A 25202-nucleotide genomic window follows, 5' to 3' on the forward strand; every position below is an offset into this window, starting at 1 on the left:
ATTAAGCTTATTTGTTGAGAAATAATTTCTTTATGATTTTATATAAAATCTATATAATTGATAGTGTTAGACTTAATCATCTCTTGAGTATGGTCAATGTCAGACTCAATGTACTCAGTGCTTGATATACTGCTAGATCCAATTTTAGATGGGTTTGACTAGTCAAACCCAGTGCTTTTTTACTTAAAACATGTTTATTTTTTAAAAAAATATATACTCATACGTCTTTCTTGATTCAATATTTTTTATTAAAGATATAATGATAAAAACTTGACTTATAATATAAATTTCTGTATGATGTAATTGTGTATACAACATTGTAAAACTTGAAAACTCCCATGTATACGTACGTGAACCATAAATTGTCAAGTTTCTTGCTTCATCAAGGTTCAAAGTAAGTACAAGAATTACTTTTGCAACCATGGAGGGTGAAGAATACGAGGAGAAGTAATGAACACCAGAGGGAAAGGAAAGAAAGACTTTGGAGAGAAATTTACGAAGAATGACATTCCTCGAAGCTAGCTAGGCCAATCCCAAGCCCAATGGTGATTGACAAATAAAAACTTTTAACCCGCCATTATGGAAAACTATGCAAACCCAGCTCAACAAAGCACCCATTTTACAAGTGCAGTAAAGTGCATTCAAGGATGGAACAACTTTCTTCACAAAAATAAACAAAACGTCACTTCAAGCTCAAAGATCATACCATGTGAATGTGAAGATCGATCAAGAAATTTGCAAACCATGTGAAGATCGTTCTACAACAAAATATTAGTTATGTTGCTAGATGTGTAGGACCACAAAAAAACCATTTATGCCATGCAAGCACATTTTGTTGATTAAAAATTAACTCAGGATATAGATCTGACGAGAAATTTTTTTTGATATATATACTAATTTTATTGAAAAAATAAAAAAGATGAAGTTAAGATCTCAGCTGAAAAAAAAAAAAAAAAACTTAAAATAACTTGAGTTATTTTAAAAATAAATGAAAAATCCTAAAAAATATATATTAAAGAATGAAATTTATAAAAAAAAAAAAACAATCAAGCGAACTTGAGCAAACATCCCAAACCTGAGTTAGTTTCAATCAAGAAACTCAATTCTCAATTAATCTAATATTGAAGTATGGAATAAGAAAATATATTAATCTAAAAAAAATTTTTAAAGTAAAAAAAAAAAAAAAACAATCAAATTTGATAAAAAACAAATATAAGGAAGACGAAATTGTAAAAAAAAATTATATCAAGTAAAATAAATAACAATAAAAACAATGGGAGATAAATGTGATGGGTTAAAAAAATAAAAGGGGATGAAGTTGAAAAATAATTATGAATTTATAAATTATAAAAAAATTCTAAATATCAAAGGATAGAATCGGGAAAGAGAATCAATTTAAAAAATTAGCCAAAGAAAACTCAACAAAAAATAAAAAGACCTGAGATAGTCGGGGTTGTTTTGAAAATGAGTGAGAAAATATACAGAAAGCAAATAAATAAAAATAATGGAGTCTAATCTCCAATTGAATAAATACTAAAGAATAAAATTGAAAACATGAATTTAAAGAAAAGAAAAATAAAAACAAAGCAAACCCGGATTACACTCTAAAACTCACAACCCATGATTGAGCACTATCAAGATGCTCAACCCCCATTAAATTTAATGTTAAAAGATGAAACTGAAAAAAAAAATATCAAGTTAAAAGGTTTGTCAAAATAAAAAAATAACAATTAAAAGAATATAGATAAAATCTAATAGAAAAAAATAAGAAGGATAAATTTTTTTAAAAAAATCAATATAGAAAATGATCTCAAATAAAATCAATAGTAATAAAATAAATATGGACCAGATTTGAAAAATAAAAATAAAATAAAAGGAGGATAAAATTGAAAAATTATTTCAATTTTATAAATTATCCAAGATTTAAAAAATATATATTAAAAAGGGACCAAGTATGAAGGGTTAACAAATTAAATGGTTGTTCTAGAATTTTCTTGGGGCTAGTGTGAAAACCTAGGAGGAGAAAGAGAAAAAGAAGAAAAAAAATAATTGTTGGTCTTTTGGAACACATGTCATTTCATCATAAAAAAGACATCAAAAAGATTTAAAAGTCGCAACATAAGAAGGCTTTCGGTGGCCGAATGACCCCTATACACTGCTCAAAAGGCGGAAAGGTTGTGTATACACTAACAATTTTTTTAATATTTAACATATATTAAAATACAAAAACACCCCAGAGTTAACTTGATATTACAAAAAAAAAAAAAAAAAAAAAACATAGTAAAAAAACCAAAAAGCTCTTGTAAGAAAAGTTTATTTGATTTTGGTTTGTAGGGAAAATAAAGTAATTTATTTATTCCAAAAAAATAAAAAGACCAAAACACCCATGAGTGAAATATAATCTTTTTTTATTATTATTTTAGGATTAAATTAGTAACTTTATTGTGAAAAAATGAAATGACTAATCTAACCCTGCACAATTTATAAAAAAACAATTGTATTATGGTGAAAAAATCACCTTACTTCCAATATCTAGTACAAAGAGATTTTATGATTTAAGAACAATTTTATTATTATTCTATTACATGGAATAACTTCTCTCTCTTTCTTGTTTTTTGTGTTTGTGTCTTGATGCGTAGTAATTCCCCTTTCCCTCTAGGTTTTTTTTAATGTATGATCCACTATAAATTATTGAAATAAAAGAATCTGTGATTTGGTCTTCCAGCTGCTTCCTTTTTTCTATTTCAAAAGTTTCCAATCAAGTCGCTCTATTTTTTTCTTCAGGTGGGGATCACTTGCCTAAAAGTTGATTCTAGACTATGAGATGCCACTACCCATAATAATAACAATAATTAAAAAAAAATTATATATATACTTTAAAGTTTAATATTTTAATTGTTAATATGATGGCCATCAGAAATTTAATGATTATTAATTTTAGGGTTTGTTGGATTAATTGAGGTACGTTCAAGTTAGACCGAATATTCATGTTAATAAAAAAATTAATAATAATAATAATTGGTAGTGGATGATTGTAGATGATGTTAATCATGTAAACATCTGTTTGGCATGCATCTTCTAATTCCTTGAGTATACTAATTAAATCGTTTAATTTATGCACATTTTCGTGTGCTTTACGCAACATTGCATATATAGGGTGAACATAGGAGAAAAATCCATCCTTCAGCAAACCATGAGATCATACAATATAGTTTTATAATGAGATTAAACATATATATATGGCTAATGAGAACATGGAATATAGAGCCTGTAAACATACTTAATAGGTGGAATTACTTCTTGATGAGATTGGTTTAAGGACTCATTAATTAATTGTAAATTAAAGGAAAAGGAGTTTATGGCAAGACATTTATACTTTAATATATTATCATATGACAAGGCAAGGTCTGTTTCACATTACATTAAAGTCAAAAGAGCATGTGGGAATCCTTAAGACTTTGATTGATGATCACGTTACTTGATCTTAAGACCTGCTAGAATTATTGAAACGTGACCGAAAATGCAACCCTCCTCTAGAACTTCGTTAAGCAATTGACCAAACTAGAATTAAAAAAACAAAACAAAAACAAAAACATTAGACTGTAGGTTTACCTGCATGGTAAATAGTAAATACCATGCCTCGTAATTCATTACGTAGAGTTCACATTTTAGTTAGGTAGACCATGGTGATATTGAATGAGAGTTCGGTAATTTTTATTTTTTATATTTTTTTAAAAAATTAAATATTAAATTGATATTTTTAATATTTTTTTATTATTCTGATATATTAATATTAAAAAGTAAAAAAAATTAGTTTAATATATTGTTAAAAAAATATTTTTTTAAAAAGCACGCTGCATCACGATAATAAAAGCTAGTTTGAACATGATTTATATTATTTTTTTTTTAATTTTGAAAGTAAAGGGTATTTTTAAATTTGTTTTTTTATGAATAGATAGATAAAGTACTCTCTATCCTTTCAAAAAAGCAATATAAAAAAAGGAAATCACGGAAAAACAGGAAAGTGAAAGAGAAGCGGATGTTGAATGTGAAATGTGGAGATATTGATTGATGTTATGATAATAATTGTTTTTTAAAGTTTTTTTTATTTAAAAATATATTAAAATAATATTTTTTATTTTTAAAAATTTATTTTTAATATCATTCTATTAAAATCATTTTAAAATATAAAAAATTAAATAAAAAACATATTAATTTATTACGAAATGCCGTTTGGTTGGCGATGGAAATGCATAAAGAGAAGAGTCAACAAACAAGCGAAATGGTCAAATAAAGTAACTTCAAACCGTAATGAAACATTTTTTTTCCCACGGTTCTCCCTGTCTTAAAGGTTTTTAAAAGGACCAGTGAAGGCATAACCAGAAATCATTGAAGCTACTTATAATTATATCTCTTTGAATTTCATCTTTTGCCTTACCCCCCCCTCCCCCCTCTCCTCTCACCTCTGTTGATAACAGGTGATTCTCTCTTTCTAAAAGTCTGTTTTTTTTTTTTTTTTTTTTGTATGTGCTCTCGTGGTTTATTTTGTTTGACTTTAATGTACAGCCTTTGATAATGAAATGTTTTTCTTCTTTCTTTTCATGCAAAGTTTTGGATTTTGATATGTTTTTGTTGATGGGTTTTGGGTTTTTGGTGCTTTGATGGAATTGGTTTGGTGGTTAAGTGAGAAGCAGCAAGGTGTTTAAGTTTTAGCTTAATCTGTATGATTTTTTATGTCTTTGATAAGTTGATAGATGGAAAGTTCTTCCTTTAGTTGGATATGCAATGTGGAGATATAGATTTCGGGTTAGTCTTGTGGGAAAAATCGGGTTTATAATTAAGAAGAAGAGAGAAATATGATTATGATGGAAATTATGTGTGTTTGTTTGTGATAATTGGTTTGGTGAAATTATCTATATAATTAGTGTTTGTTTGGTGAACTTTCTAGTTTTGAATTTAGAATTTGGTCACACTCCCACCACTGAGTTGCTGAAATGGTGGTACATGAAACAAATTATGTTGTACTAACTTGAGTTGATGCAAAACCATCTGGAGTATGCTATTCTTTGCAAGTTGTTCTGTTCTTTTTAAAGGACCTGTTCTTTCAGCTTCAGAATGCTGATGTCTCTGTGACATAACTAAAATTAACCTCATCTTTGAGGGTTTTTCTTTTTTTGGTAATATAGGTAAAGAAGTTGTTAAGCATGGGGAACGGGGAATCAACTTTTGATGATCATCAATATGATTTTCAGCAACAATCCTCTTCTTACTCGGAAAGATCGATGGACGATAGCTATCAACCTAGGCAGCATCCGGCTTATATAGCTGATAATTTCAACTCCATGGACGATAACTATCAACCTAGGCAGCATCCAGCTTATATAGCTGATAATTTCAACTCGTTGGATCAGGTATGGTTCTTGGTTCATTTATTGAATTGTAGAAGACAATGGATATCATTAAATACTGTTATAAGATTATACGCTACACAGCAAATATGACTGGAACTTTGATAGTGCATGATAGTACGTGATCAAAACATCTGCTTCTAAAGGTGTTATAAGCAATGATTTTCATTTAACTACGAAAGGTGTGTGAAATTTGTATATTGATTTCATATATTGCTTTGGTGGATAAGGGAATATAAACTTCTGGGGATGGTTTTAACAGCAAGCCAAGTATTTCTTTGTTTATGAGCGTCAATGTCCAAATAGAACATGAATGAAGCCTAATTAAGCAAAACAAGTTTTGTGTATTCTCAGGTTATTTCTTCCCTGAGAGAAGCTGGTCTTGAATCATCCAATCTAATACTTGGTATTGATTTCACCAAGAGTAATGAGTGGACAGGTGATTCTTCCATTCCATTGAGATCTATTTAATTTCCAATTTCATCGTATCTGATAAGTGCAGAAAATATGTTTTTTCCTGATGATATTAGGTAGGCATTCATTTCACCGGAAAAGCCTCCATGCAATCGGTAGCACACTGAATCCCTATGAGCAAGCCATCTCTATCATTGGCCGTACTCTGTCTCCTTTTGATGAAGATAACTTGATACCTTGTTTTGGATTTGGCGATGGTTAGTCTATCTTTATAGCTTCACTATATGTACCCCTATGTACTAGAGTTTTCATGGATTGGTTATTGATTTATTTCTTATTTACTTTTGGTAGCATCAACACTTGATAAGCATGTATTCAGCTTTTATCCTGATAATCGACCTTGTAATGGTCTTGAGGAAGCTCTTACACGATACAGAGAGATTGTTCCACACTTGAAGTTGTCAGGTTCGACATTTTCCTGTTTCCTTCTTGCTTATTTCAAAGCGTGATTTGCATCTTTCTCTTTTCCTTCCTTTCGACACCTTGGCTTTAGAGAATATCATTCATTTTTCTAGTATTGTTAATTCCTCCTTTAAGCTGCTAAGAGCCAATGGAGTCTTGTGAATGGATAAGAAATGGATAATTCCTTATGCATGAGAAGTCTATGTGTTAAATTGTCAAAGGACAAGGACTGAGAATAGCAACCTTCATCCACTTCTGTAGGTCCAACTTCATTTGCTCCAATCATTGATGCAGCGATTGACATTGTGGAGAAAAGTGGTGGCCAGTATCACGTTCTCGTTATTATTGCAGATGGACAGGTACTTAAATCTCGGTTATATTCATCCCCTTTCTCATCTGCTACTGTGAAATGTGAATGCATTTTGACTTTGTGTTCTTCGCAATGCTTGCTGGGTTTTTTCCCCTATATTTAGGTTACCCGGGGTCCTGATATTCCTCCAGGAAGGTTCAGTCCTCAAGAACATGCAACTGTAAACTCCATAGTTGCTGCTAGGTAACGTAATGGCATCAGTAATATTGTATGGACATTGTGCTTTCCTCACTGTATTGATGCTTGGCAATTTTATATACAGTAAGTATCCTATCTCAATTATATTGGTTGGAGTGGGGGATGGACCGTGGGATGCTATGCAGCAATTTGATGATAACATTCCTCAACGCGCGTTTGACAACTTTCAGGTACATTTGATATGTATGCTCAGCCTTAGATGGCATGTGTCAGAAGAGAGACCCTGAACCTCTTCTTCTTTGCGAGCTAATCTTAGGGCATGCTTAGGATTGAGTTTTCAAAACTATATTTTTAAGTGTCTTGGAATTTCAAAACCCGTGGTTTAAATTTGACAAGACAAACCACATGGGATACCAAACTTGCTTTCGTCTTGAAACCTGCTGTGTCTCAAAACCTCACGTGTGCCAACGCATTTTTCTTTTGTCCTCGTGCAGTTTGTGAACTTCACAAAAATAATGTCAGACAACACCGAAGCATCAAAGAAAGAAACAGCCTTTGCACTTGCTGCCCTCATGGAAATTCCATTTCAGTACAGAGCCACACAAACTCTTCAGCGTGCAAAGTAAGACAGAAGGTTCGGTTTTTAGTTATTGTCGGAAATCAAACCAGGGCGTTCAAGTCTTGAGCTATTTTTTACTTGTGCAGCTACAGTTTAGTTGGTGGTCCACACACAAGGCCATTTCCACCTCCTCGTGAAGTGATTGATCATGATAATGCAGTCAAATCAATCCCGCACACGACAAGCTTCAAACCAGTTCAACCAACCGCTCCAACAGCTTCAGTGGAACCGGTACCTTTTTCCCCTCGATTTTTACCTCCTTCAGATTCATATCTGTACCAGGATTTCGTTTTGATGTACAAGTTGTATTGTTCTAGGTCTGCCCCCTTTGCTTGAAAAACCCGAAAGACCTGGCTTTCGGATGTGGTCATACGGTGAGTGCATTTCCCTTACAATTACACGCCAAATGAACTTATGACTATTTTCGCTGGAGATTGTGTTCACTTTCCTCTTGTTTCGGCATTGAAGACTTGCAGGGATTGTGGAGCAACCATTTCAGCCTGCCCTGTGTGTCGACAGCCCATAACAACACGTCTGAGATTGTTTACTTGAGCCAAACAATACTCCCTGCGCTCTGTTTGCTCCAGAGAGAATGGCGAAGCTTCCACGACAGGGCGGGGTTAGCTGGCAAAGCCATTTACCATTAGCAGCTCGTTAGATTTAATGTGTAAAATTTTTCTGCAAAATGACCTTTGAGATGAAAGTCTGTACAAAAGTCACAAACGAAAAAAATACGTAAATAAAACCCATCACTTTCTTGATCAACATTTATGACACGTAAGGAACTAGGATGGTAGCTGTAGAACAGCCTCTAGGACCTAAACAAAAGATACAGAGCAAGGAGAGCAAGAAGGAGATGCCCCTTGAGGATTGACCTATACAAACACACCGGGCGTTTGCCTTTCTCGCTGAAGAACAATCATTTATCATTCTTGGAATTTTAACTTTACTACAATATTGTAATTTTAGAGCAAATAATTTGTTTGCAAATCTGAAATAAACCCATCCTAGTTTGTATGGTGTTTTTTCCTCTATTATTATAAGCATCGTCCTTGACAATTATCAGCATTGTTTTCACCCCTAATTTGTTAATACTTTCCACTTGACATTTTACTTTCACCACTGAATCCATGCGTTTGTCTGGGAGTGAGAAAGATAATAAAGTTAATAAATAAAAATAAAAACTAATAAAAAATACACATGCCCTAATTCCACTTGTATACAAAATCACTGATATCCATTAATACAAACAGGATTAGAAGGTTGAGCCTGTCATACTTGATTGAGCCCCCAACCACCGATCACATCTTTCCCTTGTACCCAGCAAAATTGAACCTCATCATACTCAGATCTTGTTCTTTATGGTGAACGGAAAAACTGGTAACAGCTTATCCAGGGACTCTGCATCAAAAGAGTTTCCACGAGTGCAAAAACATGTTGCCAAATTGCCGTCGGAAAACACCTCTGAGAAGTGAAGTTCCTCATTTTCTTGTGTTATCCTCGTTAAGTTGAGAAACATTCCCGGCATATCTATGATTTTTTTAGCAATATTTGACTTTGTTAGGAGTATAAGGTACTAACCTTGTTAGAATGTTAGAAGCTCCATCGATCTAATTGCCTCTTGGCTTCAGCCATATCTTTCTGTGCCTTTTTCCTACGATAAAATATTGGACAATCCCGACTGGGTCCAAAAGGGAAAAATTACTTAGAAATAGAATAAAGAAAACACAAAAAAAAAAAAAACATTTTCTTTTCTTTTTTAATTTTTCCTGCGGTTTGAAATGAGAACCAACATACGAACAAGGCAATCCTTACTAAAAGTAAAGAGTATGTAATAGTTTTAGAAAGGGAGGAGATGATAAACCTGGTGCAAAGAACATCCTGGTGAAGAGAGCCTTGGCACTCTTGACACTGTGTCCACAACCTCCCAAAAAGTTGCTCTAGTTCAGATACTGTAAACAATCCATAATTTCAATTAACAAACACTTTCCTTCAAATCTACAGTCATCTCACGCAAAATTAAAGAGAATTCAAATGAGATGCTTGCCTTGAGAAACTGACTTGCAGTACAGCTCTGCTTCTCTCCCTTTGCAGTTTGAGCAGAGAGTTCGATCTGAATTGCTGGTCAGCAACACAATTAATTGCATTAGGATTTTCATAGAACCCGAATCCCATAATTAGTAGACACCAAAAACAAAGCATCGGAGAAAATTCTTAAAAAATAAAGGAAAAGGATATGATGGGCGTCATTTGCATTCACTATGGGACTTGATTTGAGAAGGCGTGTTTTCCTTAAGAAACAAGAATGCCTTCGATAGAAAAATAAAAATGCACCACTGCCTTTCTCCTCCTAGCTTGACAAACAGAATTACTCGAGACCCTTAAATCAGTAACATCTGGGAAATAAATAATGGGCTCCTCAATTTCTTCTGCTAAATGCAAGTTGGTTTATATAAACTCTTTGAATGCCTGGTCCATTGAAGACCGAAATACAAAAGACCACCTGAATTTTAATTCATTACAGAAGCAAGTCATGTGCTGAAGCACCCATAGCTCCATGAGTGGAATAACAGAAACTTCAGAGACTAGGAAGTACTCCAGGGCCTCGCCCATAACAGGAGACCAAGGACATGCATCAACCATGAATTTATTTATACCAAGGACAGTATAGGCCTTGTGGCGACATAAGGCAGCCAGCTAGTATACTTTTGCAGTCATCAATTCTTAGACATTGAGCTCAATGGAGGTTTGGTTTACTGGGATTGGGAATGGAATGAGAATCATTTTCCATTCTGTGAGATTCTGTTCAGGTCACCGCTTAAAAATTAAAATTCCACACAAGATGAGACATTTTATATCAAATGAGATAGGTTATAGGTTATTCCTTTCTTTCATTGTACTAAAACTCTATTACTAGCAGAATTAGTTTTAAATTGAAGAGCAATATTATTTAGAATTGAATCAGAATCCTATTCCCAATCCATTCCTAATTCAAGAGAAAACCAAACATGGCCCCTGGACCTTCCCAAAGTAATCAGGTAGAATTCCCATTGTTAAATCTTTGCGATACACTTTTCTGACAAAATGCTAGACATTCCACTGCCCTATACTTAATCTATGTTCCCAGCTATCATCTTGCACTCTTCACAAAATCAGGCTGACACAGAGAAAAAGGCCACCACCATGTGTAGACTGCTAAGTTTAAAATGAAGAACTAAGTTTGCTCCCAACACTTAGATGTGGCTTCCACCCTATCCTCAACAAAATAAAATAAAAAATTCTCTGATGGGAAAATAATGGAATGCAAAACTGGATTCATATGTTTTGATATTGAAAATCAAGTTTTTGGGATTGACAATAATCATTCTTTTTTGAGTGAATTAGAAAAAGAATTTTCTAATTATTGGAATTCTAGTTATTTAAATAAGGGGTCTAGGAGTGACGATTCCCACTATGATTATTCTATGTATGATAATAAATATAGTTGGAATAATTACATCAATAGTTGCATTGACAATTGTCTTCGTTCTCAAATCGGGATTGCTAGTTCTATTTTAAGTGGTAGTGAAAATTACAGCGAAAGTTACATTTCTACTTACATTTTGAGTGCAAGTAGAAATAGTAGTGAAACCGGGAATTCCAGGCTAAGAACTAGCATGAACGGCAGCAATTTTGTTCTAAGAGAAAATTCTAATGATCTCGGCATAACTCAAAAATACAAGCATTTGTGGGTTCAATGTGAAATTTGTTATGGATTAAAATATAAGAAATTTTTTAAATCAAAAATGAATATTTGTGAACAATGTGGATATCATTTGAAAATGAGTAGTTCAGATAGAATTGAACTTTCGATTGATCCAAATACATGCTAGAAGAGCTCTTAGCCCCTGCTATGCATCCAATACACTTGAAAATTGTTCTTAAACTGATATGTTTAAGGTTAAAGTGCCAATAGAAAAATGCTCATCACATGCAGAAGATAGGGGGGGTAAATAACAGAAAAGTTATAGAAAATGCAGAAAGAAGAGCAATTCGAACATACCTAAGAAGGGTTTTGCAGCCAATGCATGTGAGCTGTTTCTTTGCAAATTTCATAATGCCACCTGTTGAAGGAGTAGATATGGAAATAGATCTTGTGTGACTTCCCTGAAGAAGCTCCTTGCTGGCATTCTTCAAAATGGGCTCAAAAATTCTTAAAAGTGGCTGCAAAGTCAACCCTACTGTTAACATGTAATCTAAACAGATGACCAAAAAATAACTTGACTTTAGACTACAATACACTAATCTAACCTTGCTAATTTGGTTTTCCAGATAGTATTGGTGGTCTATTGGTATGTTATTTTCTAGAACATAGATGGGATCCTCTGATTTCTCAAAAGCCTGATCACCAACGGAGATTAAATTTCATAAACCAGGAAAGTAAAAAGAATTATCTTCCACTGGAAGAAATAGAATAGGATAATACAAAGCCACCAGATCAATTACCTTGGCACCTTTTGCACCTTTTACAATGACATAAGGCACTCGATCCCCAACATTTGGAGCAGTAGCAGCATCTCTCTATCAATCACATGCAACATTATGACAGTTAAATACAGATGCAACATTAATTATTAAAAATTTCAAGAACCGTAATCTATTTCTTTTTCTAAAGACCAGGATTTGCGATAAATATTAAATAAAGACAGGACACCTACAAAGTTATGTCAGCTGAATGCAAACTTCAGTAACTATGGGACACTACAGTAAGTTAGTAACTCGATTTTTTGAGATATTCATGCATTTTTAATAAGTGTGGATTCAATTTGAACAAATAATGAAAGTCCAAAGTTTGGAACCAGATAGAAATTGAAAACCTGTCCGAATCTGGAAACTTTGAACTCAAAACGAGGAAGTACACGAGTAAAAAGTTCAGCAGACCCAAAAAGCTGGGTACTTCGTGTTTAGGTTTGCATTGAACATCCAAATTCATTGAAAATCCACAACTTCAAACTCATGGATTGGAGAAATTTTGGCCAAAACACTTTGAAAAAACATTTTATCCCATAAATTAGTTTAAAAATATACTAAATTCAACAAAATTTCATAAAAGTATATCATCTGTAATATGTCCATAATTACACAAGAAAAAGCATCAGCTGCATCAATACACATTCTGATGAAGTAGATAACTGAATCATTAAAGCACCTTGCGCATGCGTTCAGCAAGTTCAACATGAGCTGCCTTCACTTCATAATCATCTCCTGTCTTTGTCAAACCCTGTTAAGCTGAATGCTTTAGTACAAATACAGAACATTGATGTCTTTGATTTTTGATGCTTTAGTACGGATACAAAAATTCATACACACTTAAAGGCAGTTTAAGGATAACATCAAAAGCCAATAGATGGCACCATAGCACCAAAACAATTCCCCACCTTAGTAATAACCAGAAGTGACAAATCCATACGATTCATGAGAAGATCTGAAATTGTGTTCTTTACAAATTGAACTGCACCAGGCACATCTCTGTCTATTAGTATCTTGTGAAGACACTCAGTTACCAGATTTTTTACCAATAGACAGTTGTCCCTTCGAACTGTTTCAATGCCTGTCCATGACATATGACAAATTAAGAGACATGCTATAAACACTTCAAAAGCTTGAACATTTAGAAGTTCCAATATTCACCTTTAGTATCCATTTTGTCAAATTTGTCTGGATTTGTCCAGAATAAACCAGCATATCGCTTCTTGCTAATCAATAGATATGGATAATAAACCTTCTCAAACTCTAGCTTGATGGGCTTCGCCACACAAATATCCAATAAATAAACAGAAGGCATTAATTACAAAAACAGCCCAAAGAAAGAAAAAAAGTTTAATTAAAAGTGCACATGAAATCAGTTCAACAGTTGACTTTAAAAGAAAAAATAAACATGAAACTTTTCAAAACAAACCATCTAAAATAGTAGTAAAGGCACTTCAACATTACAAGCTTATTAGAGAAATCAAAATGCCAAAAAAATATAAATCGCTGACAAGAATAATAATTACAAATCCTAAATAGTAAATTCACCAGCTAATCATAGAATACTGAAATCAACAAATTACAAAGAAATAGATAATAACCCTCTTCTTGCACCATATCACCATGAAAATAGGATAACTTACTTTGATGAAAGTTCCACTAATACACTCAGCAGCTTCACGGCCCAACTTCATCGCTGCTTCTACAGTAGGAACTCCAAATTGCACCATAACTGAATCAGTGTCACCATAAATAACCTGAAATTATTAACTTGATCAGATCAGGCTATTACAATAATAAGGTACAGCTAAGGCGCTGGACCCAAATTGAGGCTTAAGAATATACTTAAATAGTTTTAATGGTATCAAATGGGGTAAAGAGAAATTTGGGACAGATAGGGATAAAATCACATATGCAATGATTGAGCATAATTCTTCAAGGAAAATTTATATATCCTTCGTACGTGCTTCATAGGAGTCTCAATATGAATTTAGCTCATTAGAAGATGGATCTTCAATAAAAGAGATGCTAGAAGCTTTGGCATGCCAAAGGTCATGGGCAGCATACAGAAGTTCTACAGGACCAAATATCAAACCCTTAAATTGCAGCAACAACCTGTTCCAATTAAGGTTTGATCAACAACTTGAATGTATATTGCATCAGTGCCCATCACTACATTGGTTTTCAGAGACACCATGGTATTCCTGCCACTTTTAGAGGTAGTATAGAGCAACTCTAGGAGAGAAGATAAGTCTTTTAATCTCAAGCCATGCACATAGTAACATGTCTGTAATCTCAAAGCTTGAAGAACTTCGAGAGAGCCAATCCATACACATGAATGCATAAACAGGATAAGCAAAATGTATATTTTTTTTTTTTTTTTTTTGCTAAGAAACACGGCAAAAGAACTGATAAAGGCAGGAATTGACCAGTTGAGAGGTGCAGATAAATCTGAGAGAAATCTCTCTACCTATCACAAACCAGCTCATATCTAGCCTACCATTGTCTAATATAGTTTATCACATTATACACACTGAAGTTCGTGATGGCATACCTCTGCATTGTGTTCATAGCCCCCTAGTATAGTAAACTTGTCTTCCACAAGTTTTTTTGTGTGTTCAATCATCTGTCGACCTTCAAAAAGCAAACAACTAGAACTAATAAGCAATATGCTAATGTTTTTAATCCAAAAAAATTAATAATTTGGAAGCACATTTTGTTAGAGTACCATAGCTTGTAACACTTGAGGATATTTCTAGACATGGCAATTGGGCAACTGTAGCTCCTGTAAACCCATAAACAGAGTTTGCACTAATCTGAAAGAGGAAAAGATGTCAAAGACCTTAAATTAACTGGAAATAGGTACAGGCTACGGAAGATGCCAATCATCTAATCAATTTGGAGCTTTGTAAGCTTACCTTCAATGCCAGTTGGCGACCATCTAGAACAGCCTTCTCAAAGGGATCCTTTGCTTCCTAAAATCATAAAAAATTGTAATAAGCAATAAAAAGTCTGAGTACGTGGTTGTTGAAAATCTAGGGACTGTGCAATGGGATAGAAATATATAGTAAAAACTTCTAGCTGCGAGCTAATGCAATTAGAAAGGTGATCACCTTCAAATCTGCTTTTGCTCTTTTTCGAGCAGTTAATAGTTCTTCAAGAATTTCAGGTAGAATTCCCTGAAAGTATATTGCATAACATTCTCATCAATAACAAATTTGGATTCACCAATTTCACTCTTTTTTCATGAGAAAACAAATGCCAGCAACAACAAAAATTCTTTTTTAAATAACTAGTTACCTTCTGTAAATTTGACTTCACAAAAGTTTCACCAGATGGAGTTTTATTGATACATTCAGGTGGAAGGTTCAGTTTGCGAACATCTTCAGGTGTTACCTTCACAAAAACCAATAAAGATTTAAAAAACTTGGCAGAAAGCTTGTTATTTAGAATCAATTTTTGGACAAGTTAAACATTTAAAGAAAACAGCTACTGGAAAAAGGTCCAAATGTTCACCAGAGTGCAGTAACATAGATTGTATGCCATCATTATTGATGGATATAGGGATGCAAAATCCAGTGTTGCAATTGGCTTTTCATAGAATCCTGCTTTTGGCTCCAAAACCTGATTTGTTTAACATCCCAAACATTAGCAGAGATATTAAATTCCAAAAGGAGAAGTAAATCACTAAAGTTGGAATACAATACTTATACAAAGAACTTAATCTTGTCAAGCTAATCATTCAAAATGGATTACCATTCTTACAAAAACATCAAAAGCACCATTTCAGATCTAACATGGAATCAGTAGGAACCAAAAACTCCAGAGATACACCCAACAAATATTTCTTCAGACTTAAAACAGTTACCCGCCAGCATACCATCAGCTTAACATTATAAATAATAACAGATTGGGAATAGCAATTAAATTATATCAAGCAAGCATGCAAAACAGAACATAGCCTACCATGATTCACATTTTGCTACAGGCATCGCAAAGTTTTTGAGTCAACTAGTCAAGAACTACAGAAGCAATATAAAGAAATCACACCAGGGTTTCAGGCCTCCAATTCATTGTGAACTGGGAATTTTTCAAATAAGAGTATGTATTCTTCTTCACACAAGCACTGTTAGTCGATACAGCAGCACCAAAGTAACCTATTAATTAGCTTTCAGTCCTTCCATGAATGGAAAGGGAATAAAGAAAGGGGAAGACAAAATTGCATATCCACAGATGAGCATGCAAGGACATCCCAAACACAAGTGAGCCATGACGATGCCAAAAAGAATATTAAATAGTTTGAAACAACAACATCAATTATGACACTTTCATAGTTTCAATTAGCCAGAAATTCTATATTAAGCTTTCCCCCTTCACACATTTGAAGTCTTTCTGAGTCAGTTAAATTCATAGCAATACAATTGAACAGCAAATAAAGCCCAGGAGAAAAAAAAAAAAAAAAACTAGGCAATGTAGATGTTGACTCACAGTTGCGCCTTCATATTTTCCTTGTTCAGATCCTGCCTGCTTGACATTCGGAATAACCAGGTTTTTTTCCTTGGCCTTCCTCAACAGTTGAGAAAGCACCTGAAAACAATAGTTTAAAATTAGCCTGATTAACTTGATGTCAATTAGCAACCTAAATAAAATCTAACCAACCTAAGGCAGCACAAAATTTTAGTTTGGAGAGGAAGATAGGGATAAACAGAGCCATAGCTCAACCAAACTCATAGTGTATGCATGCCTATATAAAAAGTTCTTTCCTAACAGAATCTCGAATTCTTATTCAATGAGCACTGATCAAATTGCAGCATGGTCACCATGACACAGAGCTTTTCTCTCTTCACTTCAATTATAGATTCAAACTTTTATCGTACAAAAGATCTTCATGTGTGATTTTGCAGTGGAAAGTTCTGTTATGAGGTTCTCTTTTTTATACACATCTAGATCAAAGTCCCATGTGCTGAAAATTGCAAATGCATGTACTCTTTTCTTTTTGTATAAAAAATTGAGTATAAATAACATACTCATCTTCCATCTAAGATCCTGCATTCACAAGCCGCATAGCTAAAAATGATCATTAAGAAGTTGTTGTAGCACTGTAATGTTTATCGTAACATGAAATCACCTGCCAATCAAATCATAGTTTTTTACATTCCCTATGCTACTAATGATATTCATAACTAATAGCATAATAACATATCTCATCAATTCTAACCAGTTTGTAACCATGTTTATGACTACAAACCCATATTAGATATTGAAAGTCTATTGATTTTAAACATGCATTGCATTCAAATTCTGCAGCAATTCCTTCTAGCTCATTTTGATGTCCAGTGAAATTATTTATTTTCAATTCTGGAAATTAATTTATAAAAATTACATCATAGAAAAACTGTTCTAACTCCAGTGAGGCAATGCATCAAAATAGCACTACCCTGGTCTAACCTTGATGCTTTGTCCCCTGGCAAGAAGAAAGGAGAGTGGGACACCAGTTACACGGGCCATTTCCACATAGTTGTAAATGAGCATCAGTTTGTCCAAGAGTCGCTGTGGGAGATATGCATCCTGCAATTCCAACAAGAAGATGTTCATTATGCAGCGAATGAGAAAAAAAATGTTTTTTACTTCAAACATGCATAATGTACTAGTCAAGAAAACCACTTAATAACATTTGTCAACACTGAGTCCTCCAAAGATTGAGGGAAGGTTGGTTAATGCACAGACATAAATATCTTTAGGAAAAGGGAGCTCTTTCTGAATTACTTCTATTCATGACCCATAATGTATTTCAAACCACATTAAAGACTACTACCATCATCAGTTTCCCCTAAAAGTTAAATTTAAATAAGTTTTGAAGAAAAGAATTCACAGAATGCGACTGCAAATATAATTCCTTAAAGTTAACACTGCTCTCAATGATAGAATGCTTTTATGCAATAATAGATCTTTGGAATAGGATACTTTTATTTAAAACCAGAATTTACAGGAGGAAGAATTACTCTTCATAATGAATGACTTTATTTCATTGGAAGATGGACATCTAAGACTATACCTGTTCACACCTGAAATTTAAATTATCAGCAACTATCTAGAATCTAAAAGAAGATAAAGCTTCATCCTAAATAGTTGAGAAGCTAAGTCCACATTTTGAGTTAAGTTATGGTAATGATGAAAGACAAGAAAATAAAAGCTCTCTTGCCCACTTGACGAAAATTATCTCTTCAGTGGGTTTGTAAAAAGATTCACCAACTCCTCAACTGCAGGTAATCTCTTATGTGAATGCTTGTTGTGCAGAACAAAGAAAAACCCAAAAAATGGAAATCCATCATTCAACTGCAATATGACAATCATCTGAATCCATCTCTCAATCACTCAGCATTTGATACAAGCATTTCAATAGGTTAAATGCAATTAACAATGAAGCCAATATGGCTAATACGCCAGAGATTCCAAGTAGAGAAAAGAGGAGCCTTAAAAATCAAAAGATGGGAAAGAAGTTGTCAAACCAAACCATGCACCTTTAAACAATATACAGCAAGCCGCCTCCTAGTTTCTGCATTCCCATTCTGAAGATCAGATATTATTGAATGGTGAACATCCTCTTTCTGCATGAGACAAAGTGACATCAGCAAGCTCAACCCCAGATGTACATTTAATTCAATAGAAAGCAAACAAGAAAAAGTTTCATTGAAAGGATCAAATGGATAATGTGTTAAAGGGAAGTAAACTGACACTTTATACAGACTCGAGAAAAAAAAAATAGTAAATGAGAATAGGTTTCGTTTTTTTTCCAATCCATGCCCATGTCAGAATCTTGGAAAGAAACATGAACAGCTAAATACCAAAATTAAGGCAGAAATGCTTAGAAAGAGATGGGAAAGGGGGAAAAGGTCAAAAGGCCCGGCTTTAATCAAAAGGTGGAAACAAAACTGATTTTCAGAAAGACAGATTATTCCTGGATGTGTATGTACATAATCAAGACAAAAGATTGATAACCAAGACAAATCAGTTATAGAAAATCCATATCGAAATGATATCAAGACAAAGATTGACAACCAAGACAAATTATGTTGAGCTTTATTGAAACAATATCTCAAAAACTTACCTGCTCAGAGAGAAAGTGTGCTGAAACAGAGTTTAATGAATAAGAACTTAGTTTATAATCTCGTTGCATGACCTGGAAAAATGAAGAACAAACATAATTAATTATGTGAGAAAATATGGATAAACTTCCCTATCATACAAACAAGGAAATGGTTCGTGAAACAAATATGCTATATAGACAAGACCTGAAGCAAATCAAATTGAACTCTGCCTTCAACTGTAACTTCTTTACTTTCCCTTGTCCCATATTGCCTGTAATACCAGCATGTATAAGCATACCAATCTTTTCATATATGGAAAGAAGAAAGAGATGTAATGACCAGGAGAGTGTAAAGGAGCCATGCACAGAAACTATAGAAAATGAAAATTCACCTTCTCTTTTGAATTTTTCAGGATCAGTGATAAATGCCAGCAGAATTTACAATCCAACAAAAAAGTTAGAGGCATTTATGAGATGGGTATTATTTTCTGCCTCTTCCATGCTGAATATATGAGAGAAATTGTTTAGCCCTGCTATCGAGCCCAGGAACAGTTTCTATAAACTACTTAAATATCAAGGTGCTATAGTGGAATTAGAAACAAGGGATGACAAGGCTCCCGACATAAAAGATTAAGACCTATTTTTATGTTTCAAAAACAGAGAAAAGGTGTTTCCATTTTCAAAGATTAGTCGTGCCTCATTACTATTATCACTACTGGAGTTGACTTTAAATATTGTTTTCAATTAGATTTAAGAAACCATGCTGTCTGTGTAGTGGCCATTCCAATCAATTAACCAATTTTCATTAAACAAATTATAAAACATGGTAATTATTATAGTGAGTGTTACCTGGATGAAAAGGTCGCATCTTTGATCCGAACCCTGCTGTTCCTAATGCGGCCCAAGACAGGAAATTCTGATATTCCCAAGGTTGCAGCTCTCTATAGATCAGAAAAAAAACTACATATTAAATTTAGACAACTGTAGATATTTTAGCAAACATAAACATTAGCATTTCTAACCACACAAAAAAATCCACAAGTGATCTTTGCATTATGATACAAAATTAGGAAAACCTCCAACCATGAAAGTGTGCAAAGAGAGTACAAGGAACATCTAAAATACCTCAATGAGATATGGCAGATCAAATTTGCAGATATTATACCCAATTATAATATCTGGATCAACTTCACGAATAAATTCCTGCGAACAAAACCAGCTTTATTATCAAAAATGCATAAACAAAGGATAGCAGAATGACTAGTTATGCTCTTCTTGCAGCAGGTCTAATCATTAAACTGTCACTTAGTATTGTACAAACAGGGCTACACTGATATAGTAGGGTATCATTGGCCATGAAATGGTTTAAGAATGGATATGGATTGCCAGAGTATCAATCATTAACAGTAGAATGAAAGCTAGCTAGCAATAAACAGCAGAATTAACACCTTCCAAGCTATCAGGACTTCTCTCTCTGTATCAAAAGACGTAACATCCACACCAACTATCGGAGAACATGAGTTCAGGGTCATGATATTACGAACAAATGGCTGGTCCTCCCCCTGCAAAGTTACTAGATTTGCCAACTAGAAAAATATAAACAAGTCAAAAACAGTGAAGAAAATAATCCAATTCAGCAACCAGACTGCTTTACTGAAATAATTAGTAAGACAAAGCTAGGAATAAACCTGAATAACAGGATCATGCGTAGGCTCAGGAAAATGGCCTTTGCGACCAGCACACTCTATATCAAAACTCAAAATGCGAAACGGGGCCATTTTTGAGAATTCCCCTTCAGCAGCATGGCTGATCAATTCTGAATATCTGGGAGCATCTATTAAGGAAAGAGTTTTCCATCTTGAAGAGCATATTACAGAAAAAAATACTCAAAATTAGAATATTCTGCAATAAAGGATACAGGCAATCAAACTCCAATTGACAATTTGATAAGCTCTTTGAAGTCTTTTTGTATTTTCCAGCAGGTACTTCAATCCAATTTCCACCAACAACATTGCAGTCAATCATGAAACGGAGAGCAAAGAGGACATTGCTTTCATATGTCATGAAGCTCCTCATACCGAGTCCATCAATCTGTATGCCTTTATCAAGGATACCTGCAAATTATAGGAAAATTTTAACAAGATTGTATCTCCAAATACAAGAAAAACATTAAAGGACCAATGATGCTGTCCATGTATTCTTTCAGAAAAATTTAAGCAACCATCGTATCATAGTTAAGATGTTTACCCCGGCAGCCAGAGACCATCGTTGGCAATGCAACTACAATCTTAAGAAAGGGATGAGATTGCTGCTGCTGATAATACATGATGCTCCTTTTATGCACCAATTCAATTCGTCGCACAAATTTGGGTACTTTAGTGTTCCTATTCACCTCCCTCATCTTCCCCTAAAACACAAACAAAAATGATAACTGGGTGAATCAAAACAAGCAAATTCAAACAGAACATACATGACCCAATCAACTGATAAAACAAATTACCTCGAGAGTCTGATGAAAATGGGCGATATCATCTGGGTTCATTCCAGGAGGACAGCTGACGTAGAAATAGGGCTCAAATCCATGAACAAGACAGCAAACACTGTGTCCTAACAAATACCCAGCATATCAACCAAATAATAAATCCAAACAAGCCATAAGTTCACATCAAACATTCTTTTCATGCAGATCTAAATATTTAAGATTTTCCCACTTTCCACATAAACCAGCATTATGCATCCAAATCCCTTCTCTTAAAAATGCTTAACCCTGAGACTCTGAAAAACTAACACATTATCATTATGGCTTCGGCTAAAGCAAGCACACTTTTTGACAATTCTGCTACATTAAGAACTCAAATAGAATTAAACTTTCGCATTTTTATCATAATTCTAAGAAACAATAAACAGGAAAAACACAAATTTATGAGCATTTACTTACCTTCTCCAGTAACCCCAAAAATTCTAAGAATAGCAGCAGAACCTGACCTATCAGGCAAAAGTTCTTTATGTGTCTCTCCGATCACGTAATCAATCTCGAGTTGCTGAAATACTAAACAAATCACAGAAACACGAACAAAAACCATAAAAATTTAAACAAATTAAAGAGAAAAAACCTAGTAACCAACTACAACTAGTCACACAACAATCAAACACCAAAATCACTCACTGATACTCTGCGATTGCGACACGTAGCCATCTGATAACTTCGGGCGGGCCCATTTTGAGAGACGAGAAGTAAGGACTTGACGTTCTTTATTGAGATTCTCTTCGTCTTCTGCAATGAGGGTTTCGTCAAGGAAGACGTCTTCATCGAGGAATTCTTCGTCGACGGTGGGAGTGATGGCTTGGTGCTTCACCGCCGGTGATGGGTTCGGTGGCTGTGGAGTTGGCGGTGGGCGTTTTCTGGTGGAGCCGTTTCGGTTCATGGTGGTGTCCTTTTGGGTTTTGGGGTTTTCACAGAGAGTGAAAATGGAGGGATTGGGACATGAGATTCCCGCCAGTTTTGGATTGGGAGTCTTTATAGAGGATGGCACCTGCAATGCACGTGATTTCGGCCCTATTGAAAGATAAACTATATTTTTGCCCTCGTAGATTCATCACTGTTACCCTTCCATCCTCGTATGTTAGAATTCCCCAATTACCCATAAAGATTCAATTCTGCTCGTCGCTACAAATGTAGCCATGGACACTTCCTTTTCTTAGATCGCTTTTTCTTTTTTCTTTCTTTTTTTATCTCTCAAATCCGGTGCCTTACCTTGTATATCTTAAAAATTCTCATCTAATTTAATTTAAAACGTAATTAAACTAAAAATTAAATTAATAAATTAATTTATAAACAATTTGCTTTTCAACATTTTCTTTAAATTTGTGTTCAGTTCGGTACAATTTGCTTTAGTTTTCAGCATAATCCCAACACCTAGACCTCTTGGCCAAGTTTCTTCGCGCTCTTCCCTTTTAAAGACAGTGGCCTTAAATATCATTAGGATATTCAGCTTTTGTAGTGCTTTTGGATATTCTTCTCCAGTATTTGAATGTGGAAACCTTTTTTGGAAAGATAACTGCTGGGAGTCTGATGATTTCCCCTCCCCTGATCACTCTCCACCTAAAATTAGAAGATTAGATCATGTCAACCGGCTTAATTTTTAATTTATTATATGAAGATGGGTAAAGAGAAGAAAAGCCATCGATATATAAATAATGAACAATTCTGATCCACTGGCAACTTCTTTTTTATGTTTTCTAATGCTACCTGTATTTTGCGACCAAATGGTGGAGAAAAATGGCCATCTGCAATTTCGAAAATTCAGCTCCGGCACGGAGTCTCGAACCTCCTCCAAAACTCATAAAATTCTGGGATCCTGCATTTAATTCTTGCCCTTGTCATTTCAAGAGCGAACAAATGAAAATCAGAGACTAGTGCATAGCATGTATGTTTTTGGAACTGGGATTCTGAACTTGTTTCTTCTGATTTCCTTTAAGTGAGCACAGCAATCACTGATACAGTTTTTGAAAATCTTTTTTATTTCTGGGGAGATTTGAGAGTTTTTGACAATCAATTATTCATTTTTTTTTTACATTTTTCAAAGTAAAAAAAAAAAAACAATCAAATTCAACTTTTAACAAAACTCGGACGGGCATGCTTACCTGCCATCGCCATGGATTGAAGGTGAAAGGGTCATCATATTGTTTCGGATTCATATGAACAGCTGGTGGGCAGACCATAACAATCCAACCTGCTGGAATGGTATATCCTGCACTTAGCCAAACGACTTGTTAATTAATACCAAGGACAAGAAAGATCAGTAAAATCTGGAAAGATGGATTCAGTTTAGGGAATTCGACACGTGCCCCTTTTTTTCAACATCTTTAAGCACCTTCCTGAATTTTCAGGGAAAAAATTTTAACATTTGGATTATTTCACTATTCACTCTTTCACTATCTATCTAAACACATATTACTATACATTAAAACAATATAATAATACAATTATCCTTATCAAAAAAAAACTTGCTTGGTACTTATTTCTCTTCAAGGCACAAATTTTAATATTTGAATTGGGGCTTCTTCATTTCTTTTTTTTAAAAACAAACACTGTGAAAATACAATTAGGCCCTAAAGGGATGGGAATATGCATTAGTTAAGGGATTTCACTGTCATTTTCCTTTATTATAACAATTCAAATACGAAATTATCCTGAGTTTCAACAAAAACAAGGCTACATTTAGGGTGTTTTTGTTGTTTTCATATGACTGTCAAACCTAAGCGCTAGAGATGACATGATCGTTAAACCCTAATACTTTGAGTTAGGAATGACTGCCAAACCTAAGGTTCAAAACCCAAGTTTATTAGGTGAGCATAGGTTGTAGGACTGTTAGATCATAATTCAGTGGGTCTGGCACGGCTACCAATCAGACCTAAGACGCCTGGGCTACTAAATCCAGGGTGTCAGGTCTAGCACGACCCAAGGTGTTAGGTCTGCAAGACCAAAGGCGTTGGGTCAACAAGGTCCAATGCACTGGGTCATGCATAGCCGCTAGGGCCAAGGCATTTGGGTTTGTCCTCAATGATAAAGTATTACAATTTTTATTCTGTTAAATTGATATAACCAAAAAGCAGTAAAAGATTGTGTATCCCAACTATAATGCTCTTAGGAACTGTCAGACTCGAGGTGTTTGGGTCTAACATAGCCGCCAAACTCGAGACACTTGGATCTAGATTTTTAATCAAACTCAAATAACATAAATCTAGTATATTTGTCAAACCTAAAACATCTGAATCTGACAAGCTACCAACTTTAACTTGAATATTAAAATATTTACAAATCTAACTTTCAATTGTTACTGCAATAACTATTTATATTATTTATGAATCGACCAACAGCAACGCCGGTAGCATCTATCTAGCAGAGACTAAAAGAGATCGAATCCGGAATAAATTTACCTTTGCCACAGCTTCTTTCAGCTCAACACTAGCCTGACCGCACCAGAAATCCAGATGTTTGCATATCGTTTTTTCAACTTCTTGAAGAAGTTTTACTCCCAGACTTTCATTACCAAGAAGGTTCATAACCAAGTTTCTTAGATACAGATCCTTCAGCAAAAAGCATATTTTCACTTCCCAAAATCTCACCAAAGCTCTCTGAGTAACAACATTGAAATAACTTTCCTTAATTCCTGCTGGAAAATGAAACGATGG

General features: G+C 34.2%; 2 protein-coding genes across 6 annotated transcripts; one reads left to right on the forward strand and one right to left on the reverse strand.

The window, feature by feature from the left end:
- The first annotated feature begins 4315 nt into the window (after positions 1-4315).
- Positions 4316-8176, forward strand: LOC118030586 (E3 ubiquitin-protein ligase RGLG3). Of its 2 annotated transcripts, none has more exons than XM_035034767.2 (12): positions 4316-4478; positions 5187-5411; positions 5763-5847; positions 5939-6079; positions 6174-6287; positions 6546-6643; positions 6758-6837; positions 6917-7022; positions 7287-7414; positions 7504-7642; positions 7729-7785; positions 7880-8176. In XM_035034767.2, exons 2-12 carry the CDS (start codon positions 5205-5207, stop codon positions 7961-7963), a joined length of 1239 nt encoding a protein of 412 aa, XP_034890658.1. In that variant the 5' UTR covers positions 4316-4478; positions 5187-5204; the 3' UTR covers positions 7964-8176. The 2 variants fall into 2 exon arrangements, with proteins under 2 accessions (XP_034890658.1, XP_034890650.1); XM_035034759.2 differs by having other exon boundaries at positions 4321-4478; positions 7498-7642.
- Positions 8177-8565: 389 nt separating this feature from the next.
- Positions 8566-22511, reverse strand: LOC118030574 (DNA polymerase delta catalytic subunit). Of its 4 annotated transcripts, XM_035034748.2 has the most exons (31): positions 22174-22511; positions 21946-22056; positions 21508-21614; positions 21255-21414; positions 20926-21121; positions 20696-20831; positions 20456-20593; positions 20133-20210; positions 19857-19948; positions 19213-19279; positions 19029-19100; positions 18442-18528; positions 17369-17488; positions 16409-16507; positions 15437-15544; positions 15221-15316; positions 15034-15099; positions 14839-14895; positions 14649-14736; positions 14475-14554; positions 13564-13677; positions 13082-13196; positions 12829-13001; positions 12600-12671; positions 11897-11971; positions 11702-11791; positions 11454-11614; positions 9459-9532; positions 9276-9363; positions 8993-9092; positions 8566-8875 (listed from the first exon to the last, which is right to left on the reverse strand). In XM_035034748.2, the coding sequence occupies exons 1-30, from the start codon at positions 22430-22432 to the stop codon at positions 9005-9007; spliced, it is 3267 nt and encodes a 1088-aa protein (XP_034890639.1). In that variant the 5' UTR covers positions 22433-22511; the 3' UTR covers positions 8566-8875; positions 8993-9004. The 4 variants fall into 4 exon arrangements, with proteins under 4 accessions (XP_034890639.1, XP_034890630.1, XP_073265335.1 ...); XM_035034739.2 differs by having other exon boundaries at positions 8566-9092; XM_073409234.1 differs by lacking the exon at positions 22174-22511 and having other exon boundaries at positions 8566-9092; positions 21508-21607; positions 21946-22037.
- Positions 22512-25202: the final 2691 nt, after the last annotated feature.

This window comes from Populus alba, chromosome 5, assembly GCF_005239225.2.
Source record: "Populus alba chromosome 5, ASM523922v2, whole genome shotgun sequence".
Taxonomy (NCBI): domain Eukaryota; kingdom Viridiplantae; phylum Streptophyta; class Magnoliopsida; order Malpighiales; family Salicaceae; genus Populus; species Populus alba.

What these genes read in the sequence shown, in the direction of transcription:
- LOC118030574 (XM_035034748.2), bottom strand. Translation starts at nt 22,432, where the DNA reads ATGAACCGAAACGGCTCCACCAGAAAACGCCCACCGCCAACTCCACAG. An exon ending in GAAAATATGAAGGCGCAACT is followed by an intron (nt 15,545 to 16,408) that starts GTGAGTCAACAT and finishes TAAACAAATCAG; the next exon opens with GTTTTGGAGCCAAAAGCAGG. An exon ending in GTCGCCAACTGGCATTGAAG is followed by an intron (nt 14,737 to 14,838) that starts GTAAGCTTACAA and finishes TTCCTCTTTCAG; the next exon opens with ATTAGTGCAAACTCTGTTTA.
- LOC118030586 (XM_035034759.2), top strand. Translation starts at nt 5,205, where the DNA reads ATGGGGAACGGGGAATCAACTTTTGATGATCATCAATATGATTTTCAG. An exon ending in AACTCCATAGTTGCTGCTAG is followed by an intron (nt 6,838 to 6,916) that starts GTAACGTAATGG and finishes TTTTATATACAG; the next exon opens with TAAGTATCCTATCTCAATTA. An exon ending in CAAACTCTTCAGCGTGCAAA is followed by an intron (nt 7,415 to 7,497) that starts GTAAGACAGAAG and finishes TTACTTGTGCAG; the next exon opens with CTACAGTTTAGTTGGTGGTC.